The sequence below is a fragment of the Doryrhamphus excisus genome, chromosome 5 (genome assembly GCF_030265055.1).
Source record: "Doryrhamphus excisus isolate RoL2022-K1 chromosome 5, RoL_Dexc_1.0, whole genome shotgun sequence".
NCBI lineage: Eukaryota > Metazoa > Chordata > Actinopteri > Syngnathiformes > Syngnathidae > Doryrhamphus > Doryrhamphus excisus.
Genome location: NC_080470.1, coordinates 22,667,475 through 22,682,236, shown reverse-complemented (window position 1 = coordinate 22,682,236; position 14,762 = coordinate 22,667,475). Strand labels below are relative to the sequence as shown.

At 40.1% G+C, this 14,762-nt stretch overlaps 1 protein-coding gene across 2 annotated transcripts in view; it reads left to right on the top strand.

Moving 5' to 3' along the window:
- Nucleotides 1-14,762, top strand: part of lpp (LIM domain containing preferred translocation partner in lipoma) — a 150,789-nt gene that overhangs the window by 57,039 nt on the left and 78,988 nt on the right. For both annotated transcript variants that reach the window (XM_058072881.1, XM_058072880.1), the window contains exons 4-5: nt 7,035-7,141; nt 13,009-13,131. In XM_058072881.1, coding sequence (XP_057928864.1) covers nt 7,035-7,141; nt 13,009-13,131 — 230 coding nt within the window. The remainder of the gene's footprint in view (nt 1-7,034; nt 7,142-13,008; nt 13,132-14,762) is intronic.

Sequence of the window (14,762 nt, the reverse complement as noted above, 5' to 3'; positions counted from 1 at the left end):
CCCCCCCCCCAATTTTCATATTTGTTGAACTCAAAATCTTTTTTTGGGTCAAAAAAAAATAATGGGGTGGGGGTGTCAAAAAATTACATATATATATATATATATATATATATATTTTTTTTTTTAACCAAAATAATATTTTTTAGCAAATGAATGCTCAGAAGTGGTGTACAGTAGCACTAAAAAGTTAGAGTACACTAGATATCGGAGCACGCTGCTTAGTACAATATTAGTCCATGCTTATCACCCCAACAACCCCTTTGATGAAGAGTCCTCGCTGCTTAAAAAAAACTGATTAGGATTCCTTGTTGAGCGAGCGGCCACTTGACGCTAATTGCTCAATAAAGAGAAGGCTGAAGCGCTTGTCATTAGGTAGGTGTTCCTGCCGCTTCTGTCAATTAGCGGCTCACTCGGAGCTTTGGACCCGCCGTCGTCCAAAATGGGGGTAGCAGCATGCACGGCACAGACACCGCTCGCACTCACTTAGTGCGGACGGAAGTCTCTTCAAACACGTGATGTCTTGTTCTAATGTGTGTTACCGTTGTGTGACAGTGGAGTCCATGTTTTACATTTTAGCATGCTTACAAGTGGAAAAAGAAGTTTGCTGCACTTATTTGTTGTATGTAAAAAGCACAGTGGCAAAGGCGCCACCGTACCTGTCAAGATTTACATTTGAAAATTATATCCAAGAATGCGTATAATGGAACCAAATTGGCCCAGAGAGTGAAGAGTGTCAGCATACAGTACATTGCTCACAAATAGTTAGTCAAAACTAATTGAACATTTCCAGAAAATAAGGGGAAAACAGAATCTTGGATAATGTTTCTTGATTGTTGATTTAATCCTGGCTATTGGGCGACAAAAAGGACACAAAAACCTGACAGGAATATAGTATCATATTATAATTTTTAGTGTAATTGTAGTGGAAGTCATTATTGATGTGCTGTTTGCTGAATTTCTGCAACACAGATATTGCCAAGTACAGGAGCTGTGGAAATCGAAAAATGACATTTAGATTTGGTGTCTTTCGCCATCACACGCGTGTTAATCAGCATGGGAAGAGCCTTGAACCTGAACCCGAACCATATATTTTGGTCATTCCAATATTTGACTTGCTACTATTTTTCATGAGCTTAACATTTTACAATTATCTTCTCAAAAGTTGTTTTGGAAGACAAGTGAATGAAAAGAGGGGAAAAATATATTTTTTGGGGGGCGGCACAAAAGCCTGGAATGCATCAAATCCACGGTAGCCAATCCAGATTGTTCGGAACTAAATGATGTTTTGGCAGAGGTTTCTTTCAATAGAAAGTGTGACAGAAGCAAACATGCTGTCAATCACTTTTGTCAGTTTGTAGGTCAGTTTGTTACAATCCACCATGACTCCTGCATGACTGCATGTTGGACACCACCAGTATTAATCCATTTGTCCATGCATTTTCTATAGCGCTTATTGTCATTAGGGTCACAGGTGGGTCTGAACCTGTCCCAGCTGACACATACAGTATGTACAAACACGCATTGACACACATTCACACCTATGGACAAATAATGACGTGGTACGATGCCAGAGTGCCTGCAGAAAAGCCATGCAAGCAGTCCAGTCTAATCTTTGTCAAACTGCACTTTTTTTGGAAATTTTGCCCATCATCCACAGTCTTTGTGAGACACAAACACACATGTATTTCACTTTTCTGTGCGTTCTAAAGATATAAAAACAGGTAAAAAAAGAGTCAGCTAGGAATGCACGTAATGGGACGCAACTAACATTTTTAGGCCGAAGAACTTTACTGGTGTAGTGACACCTTATCACACCACAGCCGGCCCAGGAAGTTCTGCTAATACTTAAAATGACAACAATTCGGCAAAATACTGTTAGTTTTACATTGTGTCATGAATGTACCACGCTACCACGTGGTTACAAAATTGATATAAACCCTAAAACCTTGTTGGAGGTGTTTTAATACCGGGCTTTGTCAGTGGAATGGGTGTGTCGCCAGACTCAGAATATGTCAGATACCAGCTCTGTGATACTCAAGCAAACCCAGCCATCATCATCATCACTTACAGTGGGATCCTGAACACCACTGCTGCCCCAACAGCTATTTTAAAAAGCTATTATTACACAGATATATAGAAAGTATCTATCTATACTTTTGCATCTGCGAAAGTATATGCTGCCTAACAAGTACACAGTAGTTGTATCTCTTGAACAACCCATTACTGACTTCTTTCTGTTTTTTGGTTGTTGTTTTTTTACACTTTGATGAACAGCCTTTTTACTTTAATGGTTGTTTGCCATAACCTGCTTACTCCAAAAATGTTTTGTCTCACACCCATATTTTTAATTTTGCAGTTTTCAAGCTCTATTTACAACCTCCTTAAATGCAAAATGTAAATTCTTGCAGTTTTTTCAGCTGGTCTTAAAATTTTGGTGAGAAATGTACAGTATATCTAGCAATGCATACGACGTGAGGTTTATTAGTGAGAGCGGTTCCACAGATACGAGGACAAATGAGAGTGTGAGGGTGGAACAAAAGGCAAAAGATCTGTTAAGAGAAGATGCTCAGTGACCCTTATTCCACTCCTCCACACAAGACCTTCTCAATAAAACATGCGTCATTCTGAAACATTTACTAGTCTTCTACTTCCTGAAACGATTAACCTGAAACATATTTGATGTTCGGGGGGGGGACACTACTCTTCATGCTGAAATTTTCCAAGTTTTATACGACGTCCGTCCGTTATTGTAATTTTATTTCCTCTCCCAGAGGTTTGGCAGCACTGTGCGCCTCTGGAGCGTTAGCGGAGGTCACAAGGTTATTATATAAACAATTCACATGGAGGCCGCCAGCGCCCAGAGGGAACGTGGAATGCAATGCTGGCAATTTCTGCAACGTTGTTAATGCACAAGATGCAGACATGTGTCCAATCTCCGCCGAGTGTTTTTATTCATCAAGCTGCTTTGCCAAGGCAGCTGCAGAGCATGCTTAATTAATTTGCTCATGTGCCTTGGCTAAACTGCATTGATGACATCAATTAGATGAAAAGCAGCGCAAAGTGAATGGAACCCGCGTACGGGACTCATCAAAGTCTCGGAATTGGAACAAATTCCCATGACTTAGTATAAAAGACTTTCAATTTGCAGAGCTCATGTCTGCTTTGCCGTGTAGGAGTACACGGTCAAATGATTCGGTCTTAAGTCGTGCACCCACAATTTAATTTGGCACGTAACTCCTTATCCTGTCTCTAACATGCGGCTCGTCGCAATCCTTGGATTAACGCCGACTTAAGGAGCACAAATTTGGCGGCTTTCTCGTCCCCCTGGCCCGAGACGGACACAACATTTACTTTTCCAATCTCAGGAGGAGGAGAAAACAACACGTGCTGACACGCAGATTATTGTTTCTTAGTTAAGCAAATTGCTGCAATTATGTGTGTCAAACCACTGATGACTACACTTTCATATTCACCGTTTTTAGTATCTCTTCCGGCAAGTCGTCAATAAAAAGATCACGTTGTTGTTGTTGACTCTGTTCAGCAACAAATATGCGATAGTAACTGTTAAAGAGGTCAGCTTTTAAAAAAAAAAAATAACATCTGCTGGATCCAGTGGGGCACTGCCCCACTTGGCTCAGATTCATGTGAAAGTTAAAACACATTTACTGGATGGCCCTCTGCAAACTGATGTTTTTGCTCAATTATACCTCGTAGTCTTTGTGTAATTGTGCCAACTGACTTAAATCATTGAAACCGAATCATTGTAGTTTGGGCATAATAGTGCTAACATCAATCAAAACCTAGCCTATGTAGTTTTTTTGCAATTGTGTTGACAACTAGCTGAATTTAAAACACATTTACTGGATGGCCCTCTGCAAACTGATGTTTTTGCTCAATTATACTTCGTAGTCTTTGTGTAATTGTGCCAACTGACTTAAATCATTGAAACTGAATCATTGTACTTTGGCATAATTGTGCTAACATCAATCAAAACCTAGCCTATGTCGTTTTTTGTAATTGTGTTGACAACTAGCTGACTGAAATCGATGAACGCCTACACACCTATGTACCTTGAGTACGTGCTAACAAATATCGATCAAATGCTAGCCTACCATTGCGTAGTTGTGCTTGCTAACAAACAACTAACGGCAGTCAAAAGCTAGCCCGTAGTTTTCCGGTCGTTTTTGCATATTTGTGTGAACTGACAGACAGACTGACTAACATGAATGAATCTTTGTAGTTTTGGCATAAAATAAATCAAAGGGCAACCTTGCCTAATTGTGCTAACGATCCAAGTTAGTGACTAAAATCAATAAACCTACTCAACTTTGTAGGTTTTGCATAATCGCACTAACATCAGTCAAAACTTAGCCTATGTCGTTTTTTTTCGTAATCGTGCTACTATCCTTAAAAAACCTAATCTCTAATGTAATCTTGCTAATCAACAAACTAACTGACTAAAATCAGTGGAGTCAATGAAAACCTGCAAATCTTTGTAGTTTTTTCTTTTTTCATTTAGTTTCTTTTGCATAGTTTTTGCGGAATTGTGCTTAGATCTTAGATCGACTTAGATCATTCAAAATCTTAGATCAGCAATTGTGCTAACTAATTAACATCAATTCAAATCTAACCTATGAATTTTTTCATAACTGAACTAACGGTCACAATTGCAGAAAAGCCGACACTGTCCATCCATCAATTTTCTATGCCGCTTGCATGCTGGAGCCTATCCCAGCTGATTTCGTGTGAGCGGCAGGGTCCACTCTTGACTGGTGGCCAGCCAATCACAGCGCACATATAGACAAACAACCATTCACACTCACATTCATATCTATGGACAATTTGGAGTCGCCAATTAACCTAGCATGTTTTTGTAATGTGGGAGGAAACCGGAGTACCTGGAGAAAACATTCAAACCCAGATCTTGCCCATCTCCTGATTGTGGCCAACATGCGGACCCTGACTATTCCCACTGGATTGATGTACTGGATTCATAAGTGAGGGAAGTGAGGCATCACATAATCTTATAAAGGTGACGGCGTTTGTGCCGAGTCATGGAATGATGTGTTTGAGGACCGCACGTGAACGTGGCCTGCGTCAAAGTGGCTACAAGCGGTCTTTTGTGTCCTGTAGAAAATTCCAATGATAATGGAGGACAAAAGTACAACTTGACATGTTTTGTGTGCATGTAATTGCAAAGCAACATGACTTGTGAAGTGACGAATCTACTTTCCACTGCGTCATGTGGATACACTCCCCAACAATGCTCTTTTTTTTTTTTCACCGAGGACGCTACAAGCTGGACATGAAAACATATTTTCCCCTACTTTATTATCCTCAGTGTGTGTTTTTTCTCATATTTAATAATTATTTGGCATCGCGCTGCCTCACTCAGACGTTTTGTGGTCTTATAGAGGGATATTTTTCACCAAGGCGGGGTACACCCTGGACTGGTAGCCAGCCAATCACAGGGCACATATAGACAAACAACCATTCACACTCACATTCATACCTATGGACAATTTGCCAATTAACCTAGCATGTTTTTTGGAATGTGGGAGGAAACCGGAGTACCCGGAGAAAACCCACGCATGCACGGGAAGAACATGCAAACACCACACAGAGATGCCCAAGCAGAGAACCGACCCCAGGTCTTCACTGTGTGGCCTACATGCTAACTACTCGTCCACCGTGCGGCCTCACCGCAATCCAATTTTTTTTTTTTTTTACATTTCAGTGATTTTCAATGGTCACACTCGTGTAAAAAGAAGTCACCCACTGTTTTAGTGAATACGCTTGTTGGTGAGTTGAAATCTGCAATTTTGTGTCAACATTTTTCAGCCAAATGGTGATTCTTTTGAGGGTTTTTGTATGTTGTCAGTCGATGTAAGATCTTAAACTGTCATACAAGTGTAAAAAGAAGTTATCTACAGTACTGAGGCCTCATCTATAAAGCTTGCATACACACAAAACGTTGTGTGTCCAAAACCCTTTCCAGCAGCTGTCTGTACTTGAGGGGACGAACGCCCACTGATTCAGTCACTTGGTCACATTTATAACTGTCACACAAGTGGAAAAAAATAAGCCATGCAGGTTGGTAATGCAAAATATAAAGTTCACTGTGGATTTTGGAGTGTTGTTTTATTTTTATTTTTTTTGAGTCACTTTGTAACATTTGTTTAGTTGTCACGCAAGTGTAAAAAGAAGTGAACCGCTGTTGTCGTGATGTAGGCCTGCATATCTCATGTAAGTTTTGTGTGCCTTTTAGAGGGATATTTCTCACCAAATCCCATTTTTTCCTGGTTGCATTCCCTTTGTAACATTTTTAACTGTCATGCAAATGTAAAAATAAGTCATGCATGAATATGGGAGGGGTATTTTTCACCAAAATCTACTTTTTTTTTTTTTTTACGTTTTCAGGCACATTGTAACATGTATTAGCTGTGGCATACTGTAAGTGTAAAAAGAAGTCGACCACTGCTTTTTGTGAGTTACACTTGCATCTTGCGTAATGTCATGCATGCTGGATATTGGAAATCTGAAGTGATGTGCACCTTTTGTTACCAACATTTTTGCTCTTTTGAGTTTTATAGTTGCCCATTACTTTTGAATACGTGTTATGTTTACTGTCACACACGTGTGCAAAGAAGGCATGCATGAAGTTATGCAGGTATTTATCTTTGCGTGCCTTTTGGACGGATATTTTTCACTCAAATCTATTTTTCTTAGTTTGTCAGTCACTTTGTAACTGTGACACAAGTGTAAAAAGAAGTGAACCACTGATTTTGTGAGTTATGCATGCATGTCTTGCATTGTCATGCATGTTGCCAGTCTGAGGTCTGAAGTGTTGTGTGCCTTTTTAGAGGGATATTTTAAGGAAATAGTTTTTAGTAACTTTGTAACATGAGCTGTGTTAATACAACTGCTACCAATAAATATATACAGTATTAATGTACGGAATAAAGTTTCCATTGCTGGCTGCCTGATAGGAAGATAAATGTTTAATATGTTTTCCTTTTTTTTCCCCTCCCCAGCGGACTACCCCCCCCCTCCGCCGCCTGCGGAAGAGACGAGCCGCCTCCCGTCGTCATCCGCTGCCTCCTTCCCTCCTCCCCCACCCGCCAACTCGTACGATTACCAGGTGAGAGACGTGCTGGTGGTGTGTAACGGTCGAGTGTCCACTCGTATCGGTGTCGAGCGCCCCGAGCGCCACTCTGGAGTTCACGCGGCAGGTCCGAGTGTGTGGCCGCGCTGACTGGGAGCCAAGCGCTGATACTTTGCAGCTCCGCTTGCCGCCCGGAGCCAATCACGTGAACTCAGGGACCCAACACACACACACACACACACGTATCAACAAACTTTCTCCTATTCTGGGCTGCATGCAAACTGAAGGCTGACACCTATTGGTGGAGCATGCTCACTACTCCCTGCCCCATTCAGCCTTTGACCCCCGCCCCCACACACTCCCAACGACACGGCAGCACTTAACCTCTACTGTGAAATCCTCGGAGCGTGTCACATTCCTTTCTTGTGTGTAAAATCACATCGCCGCTCAGTCAGCTTTGTTTGTGGAGATGCAATGGCAGCAAATTACGTCAAGTGTTATCACTGATCTATTTTATCTCCAACATTGACATCAGCGGGGCTTGATGTAGGTAAGTTACCATGCAGAAAAAATAGAAACGCTCATTAATGTTTTTAATTTTTAGGAACATATGTCTGCAAAGGTGACTATAGGGGTGTTATTTCATGTCTTGAGGGCTCTAATAATGTTAAAAAGCGTATTTATAAGGTCGTAAACAGAACTACCAAAACATTCATTTTCTACCGCTTATCCTCACAAGGGTCGCAGAGGAGCTGGAGCCTATCCCAGCTGTCTTCGGGCGATAGGCGGGGTACACCCTGGACTGGTCGCCAGCCAATCACAGGGCACATATAGACAAACAACCATTCACACTCACATTCATACCTATGGACAATTTGGAGTCACCAATTAACCTAGCATGTTTTTGGAATGTGGGAGGAAACCGGAGTACCCGGAGAAAACCCACGCATGCACGGGGAGAACATGCAAACTCCACACAGAGATGGTCAAGGGTGGAATTGAACTCAGGTCTCCTCGCCTAGCTGTGAGGTCTGCGCGCAAACCACTCCACCGCCGTGCAGTCACTACCAAAATATTCCTTGTATAAATAAAGACTAACCACGATAAATGAGGGATTATTGTAAGTATTTATGAGTACCAAACATGGGAAAAATCAATCATCTCACTTGTTTACTCCCCTTTTGAGAGTAGAGGCACTGAAACGCTCGTGTCGTGTCATGAAGATAAGATAAGATAAGATAAGATATGCCTTTATTCGTCCCTCAGTGGGGAAATTTGCAGAGGATGAAGCAAGATTCCAAACTGAATTGAGAACGTTTCCCCCCAAAATACAAATACAAATGTTAATGTTAATTTGTGGAGCCCTCTAGACATGAAATAATAATAATAATAATAATACATTTGATTTAAAAGCGCCTTTCAGGACACCCAAGGTCGCTGTAGAGAAGATAAAAAAACACCAATATAAAAAACAACATACAATAAATAAGAACATACAATAAATAGGGGGAGGGGGGGGGGCATGTGAAGCAGTTAAAGAGAATAGGCAAGTTTGAACAGATGAGTTTTGAGTTTGGATTTGAAGATGGGAAGGGTGGCAGAGTTACGGAGGTCTGGTGGCAATGAGTTCCAGAGTTGGGGAGCAGAGCGGCTGAAAGCTGAAAAATTCAACCTAAAAAGTTATATTTTCATCTTTGAAATGATTGAAATGTGTCAAATTAAAGTCATAAAAAGTCCAATAAGATGCCAGTCTCTTATTGACCTCAATGAACGGCGTTAATTGGTGAAGAAGCATCTCATGTCGGTGTTACAACACGGAGGTTTTTACAAGAGTTTCAAGACCAAAGGCAGCCGAGCACAGGTTGATCGCGGCAATGTTTTCTTTCATCGCCCTCGTTAGCGCCGTGAAGCTTGCCTTTGCCGTTCCGGACGGGAGACAAGCCATTAGCATTGCGCTTTGTTTACTGCCGCCGTGCTCCTCATGATGCTTTAAAGCAGCAGCAGCAGCAGCAGCAGCAGCAGCAGCTAGCGGCCCCGCCTGTAATGAATTGTGACAGGTAATCCAAACACATAACATTAGAAGAGGAAGCAGTCAGTGATCCGGCCAACTCCAAAGCGCCCGCGGGCAATTGCAGAAAGTCTTCTTGCAGTTGCAGCATCGTTGGCCACACTAAACATACTAAGCTGTCGTTGGAGAGAAGGGGGAACGTTGGGGCCAATTTAGTAGAAAACCTACTCCAGCGGTTTTCCAGACTTTGTCCTGCGACGGCTGCATGCAGAAACATTTAGGGATGTGGGAGGGGCTCTTTGTATACATGAAAGCTGCAATCTAGTGTTGGTCAATACTGTATACTGTATGCTAAGCCATCTGAGTCTTCTTGTCTTCTTGGTGGCCTATTTGGCATGTATTTTAATGTATTATTATTAATATCTTATATATGTTATATTTCCACCCTCGCCCATCTCTGTGTGGAGTTTGCATGTTCTCCCCGTGCATGCGTGGGTTTTCTCCAGGTACTCCGGTTTCCTCCCACATTCCAAAAACATGCTAGGTTAATTGGCGACTCCAAATTGTCCATAGGTATGAATGTGAGTGTGAATGGTTGTTTGTCTATATGTGCCCTGTGATTGGCTGGCGACCGCCTCTCCCCTGAAGACAGCTGGGATAGGCTCCAGCACCCCCCGCGACCCTTGTGAGGAAAAAGCGGTAGAAAATGAATGAATATGTTATATTGTGGGTGGCATGGTCTAGGGGTTAGCGCGCAGACCTCACAGCTAGGAGACCAGGGTTCAATCCCACCCTCGGGCATCTCTGTGTGGAGTTTGCATGTTCTCCCCGTGCATGTGTGGGTTTTCTCCGGGTACTCCGGTTTCCTCCCACATTCCAAAAAACATGCTAGGTTAATTGGCCACTCCAAATTGTCCATAGGTATGAATGTGAGTGTGAATGGTTGTTTGTCTATATGTGCCCTGTGATTGGCTGGCGACCAGTCCAGGGTGTACCCCGCCTCTCGCCCAAAGACAGCTGGGATAGGCTCCAGCACCCCCCACGACCCTTGTGAGGAAAAAGCGGTAGAAAATGAATGAATATGTTATATTGTAGTTTTTAATGTCTAACTTTTTATACCTGACTGCTGTGCCCCGCCCCGCTTTTAGCCTTCTTTTACGCCTTGCTTTTAGCTTTGAATGAATGTATGGATGTTGTATTTTAATGCATCTTTTACTCAACTAAATTTTTTATCTTTGAGCGTCTAACGTCAACGTTTAAGCATCTTTGAATACTCTGAAAAGCGCTATACAAATATAATGTATTATTATTATTAAATATTTATTTTGCATCAGTATTGTATCTATGACTATATCAGTAATAATGCATGTAAAAACATATTAATTAACCAACTTATCTCATAACGATGAACACATTTTATTATTATTATTATTGGATTTGTTTCATTTCATTTATATATTTTATTTTTAGTGTGTATATATTTATTCATTTTCAATTATTTACAAATTATTGTATCTTACCTAATAATTTGTGAATAATTTAACACTTTTTATGTATTTATTTATTTATTCATGGTTTATTTAAATGTTTCATAATAATATTAGTGATTTTCATTTATGTATTTTATTTTTCATATTTTATTTATTTTACATTATGTGTGTATATCGTATGTATGTGTACAGTCCCTGACAAAAGTCTTGTCGCTTATCCAAGTTGTAGGAACAACAAATAATAACTTGACTTGTAGTTGCTCAATTGGAATCAGAAATGACTTATATGAAAGGCAAAGCCCTCTAGATTATGCTTTTTATATCAAAATAAAGTTTTGTACCATTCATTGAGTTTTATCATTTAATTAGGACATAAAGGTCAGATTTTGCTTGGACAAAAGTCTTGTCGCATACAAAAAAATGTAGAAATAATACATATACTTAATGTTGAATACACAAATATGCTACAATAACATCAGAACATAAAGTCATTGTACCTTGGAAAAAAGAATTAATATTATGTATGGCTTCCATGAGCTTGGAGGACTGCATCCATACGTCTTGGCAATGACTCAAATAACTCATCTGGAATGGCCAAGAAAGCAGTCTTGCAGGACTCCCAGAGTTCATCAGGATTTTTCGGCTTCATCTTCCAAGCCTCCTCCTTCATCTTACCCCAGACATGCTCAATAATGTTCATGTCTGGCGACTGGGCTGGCCAATCCTGGAGCACCTTGACCTTCTTGGCTTTCAGGAACTTGGATGTGGAGGCTGAAGTATGAGAAGGAGCGCCATCCTACTGCAGAATTTGCCCTTTCTTGTGGTTTGGAATGTAATGGACAGCGAGAATTTCTTGATATGATGTTGCCATCAACAGCCAACAAAAAAATCGTGTTGCATTTGCCAAGGCCCACAGCTTGCAGAAAGGATGGACAGTGGAAAAGTGGCAGAAGGTTGATTTTTCTGACGAATCATCCATTGAACTGCATCCCAATCGCCGCAAATACTGCAGAAGACCTGTTGGAACCCGCACGGACCCAAGATTCACCCAGAAAACAGTCAAGTTTGGTGGAGGAAAAATCATGGTTTGGGGATACATCCAGTATGGGGGTGTGCGACAGATCTGCAGAGTGGATGGCAACATCAACAGCCTGAAATATCAAGAAATTCTCGCTGCCCATTACATTCCAAACCACAAGAAAGGGCAAATTCTGCAGTAGGATGGCGCTCCTTCTCATACTTCAGCCTCCACATCCAAGTTCCTGAAAGCCAAGAAGGTCAAGGTGCTCCAGGATTGGCCAGCCCAGTCGCCAGACATGAACATTATTGAGCATGTCTGGGGTAAGATGAAGGAGGAGGCTTGGAAGATGAAGCCGAAAAATCCTGATGAACTCTGGGAGTCCTGCAAGACTGCTTTCTTGGCCATTCCAGATGAGTTATTTGAGTCATTGCCAAGACGTATGGATGCAGTCCTCCAAGCTCATGGAAGCCATACACAATATTAATTCTTTTTTCCAAGGTACAATGACTTTATGTTCTAATGTTATTGTAGCATATTTGTGTATTCAACATTAAGTATATGTATTATTTCTACATTTTTTTGTATGCGACAAGACTTTTGTCCAAGCAAAATCTGACCTTTATGTCCTAATTAAATGATAAAACTCAATGAATGGTACAAAACTTTATTTTGATATAAAAAGCATAATCTAGAGGGCTTTGCCTTTCATATAAGTCATTTCTGATTCCAATTGAGCAACTACAAGTCAAGTTATTATTTGTTGTTCCTACAACTTGGATAAGCGACAAGACTTTTGTCAGGGACTGTATACCTTAGATAAGCTAGACACACACACACACACACACACATATATAGTAGATTATAAAAAACTATATATATATAATTATATATATTGTTATGTATATATATTTATATATATGTTGTGTGTGTGTGTGTATATATATATATATATGTGTATATATATATATATATATATATATATATATATATATATATATGTATATATATCGTTTTTAATCATCTACGAATGTGAATCTTATCTAAGGTCTCAGTCAAAGCAATGTCAAACACGGCCAACAAAAAAAAATTCTGTAAGTCATATCTAAGACATATCTGATTCGTTTTTCTATGCTGATTGAGGTCAAAGTTCATCTGAAGACTAAAAGAAAATCACATTGTAAGAAACCACTTTGAGTCATACCTCCAATTAAAGATCTGGATGCAGGCTTTGCTGGCCTGTAATTATTTTATCCATAAACCCTGAAATGATGATGCAGTAACCAGAAAACGTTTTTTTTTTTTTTTTTGGTTTGGCGAGCTCACCACTCTTTGAATCTGCAATGCACTGCAATCTTCAATGTTGTTGTCGCATGTCTTCGCGCAGATGAGAGGACCCGAGAAGACACTGGAGGAGCGACGCTCCAGCCTGGACGCGGAGATCGACTCTCTCACTAGCATCCTGGCAGACCTGGAGAGCAGCTCGCCCTACAAACCACGGACCACCCAGGTAACGTCACATGGCACACATAACATAGTGGAGCTTAGCACTTTTCAAAAATATTCATGTAAGGTTAATTGGAGACTATAAATTGTTCATGTGTGTGAATCCCACCCAAAGTTGGCTGGGATAGGCTACAGCCACATTAATGAGGGTTAGGCGGCATAGAAAATAAATGAATGTTTGCCTCAACATTACCAACAAATGACAAGTCTCACACCAAGGTGAACTTTTTTGATTATTTAACACTTACTAAATCATTGACTCACTGACCGTGGCTCTTTGCCATTTGGCTGTAGCGTTTATGTGTCCTTGTTGAAGTGTGTTGCACCCGCTGTAGTTCATGACTTTTAACACATTTCATTCTCAAACTGGTGTAAAAAGAAATTAACCACCATTAAGAGTAAAAAGTTAAAAACAACAAAACAGTCTGACTACTTTAAAGACAAATTACGCGGGCGTAATCTTCTCTCACAAGCAGTGTGTGAGAGCGGCAACCTTCCACAGTAAAAATACTCACAAAAACTTCAAATAAGACTGGATATAGTAGTCGGAGACATTGCAATAAGCCAACAGAGAAGAAGTGATGGGGCGAGCAAACAAATGCTAAGCGTGAGTGCATGCCAGGGAGGGAAGCGGAATCGAACCTGCGTCTGTGACTGTATGAATGACTTGCCGTGAATGCACACATTATTACTGAAGTATTACATAAGTTAACCACTTCCTGTCTATATTCTTCTTCTTTTGGAAGCAGTGTCATTGGGGGAAAAGCCAAAGAAAAAGCACAAAATATAAATGATTCATTACCAGGAATGAGCCATTACCAGGATTAGCGTCTTTTGGCAATAAGGACTAAATGTGCCTCGACCTATATCATAAGTTGATATTTTGAAAGGATATTAAAAGAGCCATATCAAAGCCTTGGGCACTTCACTAAATAGTTTGACACACAAGAAATGTAGGACAGGCTCCTGATGATTAAAATAAAAGATCATCATGATGATGACATTGCCGCTTCACTAGCTCTTTTGATGCAAATAAACATCACATTTATGCAAATATGATGTTATAGTTTATGGATGTCATTGTACTTAAAAACGGAGAAAAATACATTTGAACACTTGAAATACTTTGAAATTCAATAAAATAAAAAATAATGAAGTCACAGCAAATAATAGATTTACTGTTTGGTTTGAAAAAAAAATTATGTGATCATAATAAAAAACAAGCAAATACACAAATAATAAATTAGCAGCAAATATATATTTTTTTGAAAATATTTTATGATGTAATAATAATAAAAATACAATAATTGTAATAAATAGACTGTAAATATGTCATAATTATGGATGTCCGATAATTATAGGTTATCACATGGTTTGTCTGGTATCAGGCCAGGCACGCGGGGGCATGATACTGAGCCTGATACCAGACAAACCATGTGATGATCTTATTATCACATACTATTTAATCATGAGCTTATTATCACGTACTATTTAATATTTACTATTATACTATTATATTTACTATACTATTTACTATTTAACCGCTGACATGTTGACAGAGCACAGACGGCAGCAAAACAAACGCTGTGTGTTCACGCTCGTGCGCTGTTCTCTGATTGGTTGTTTCACGGGCAC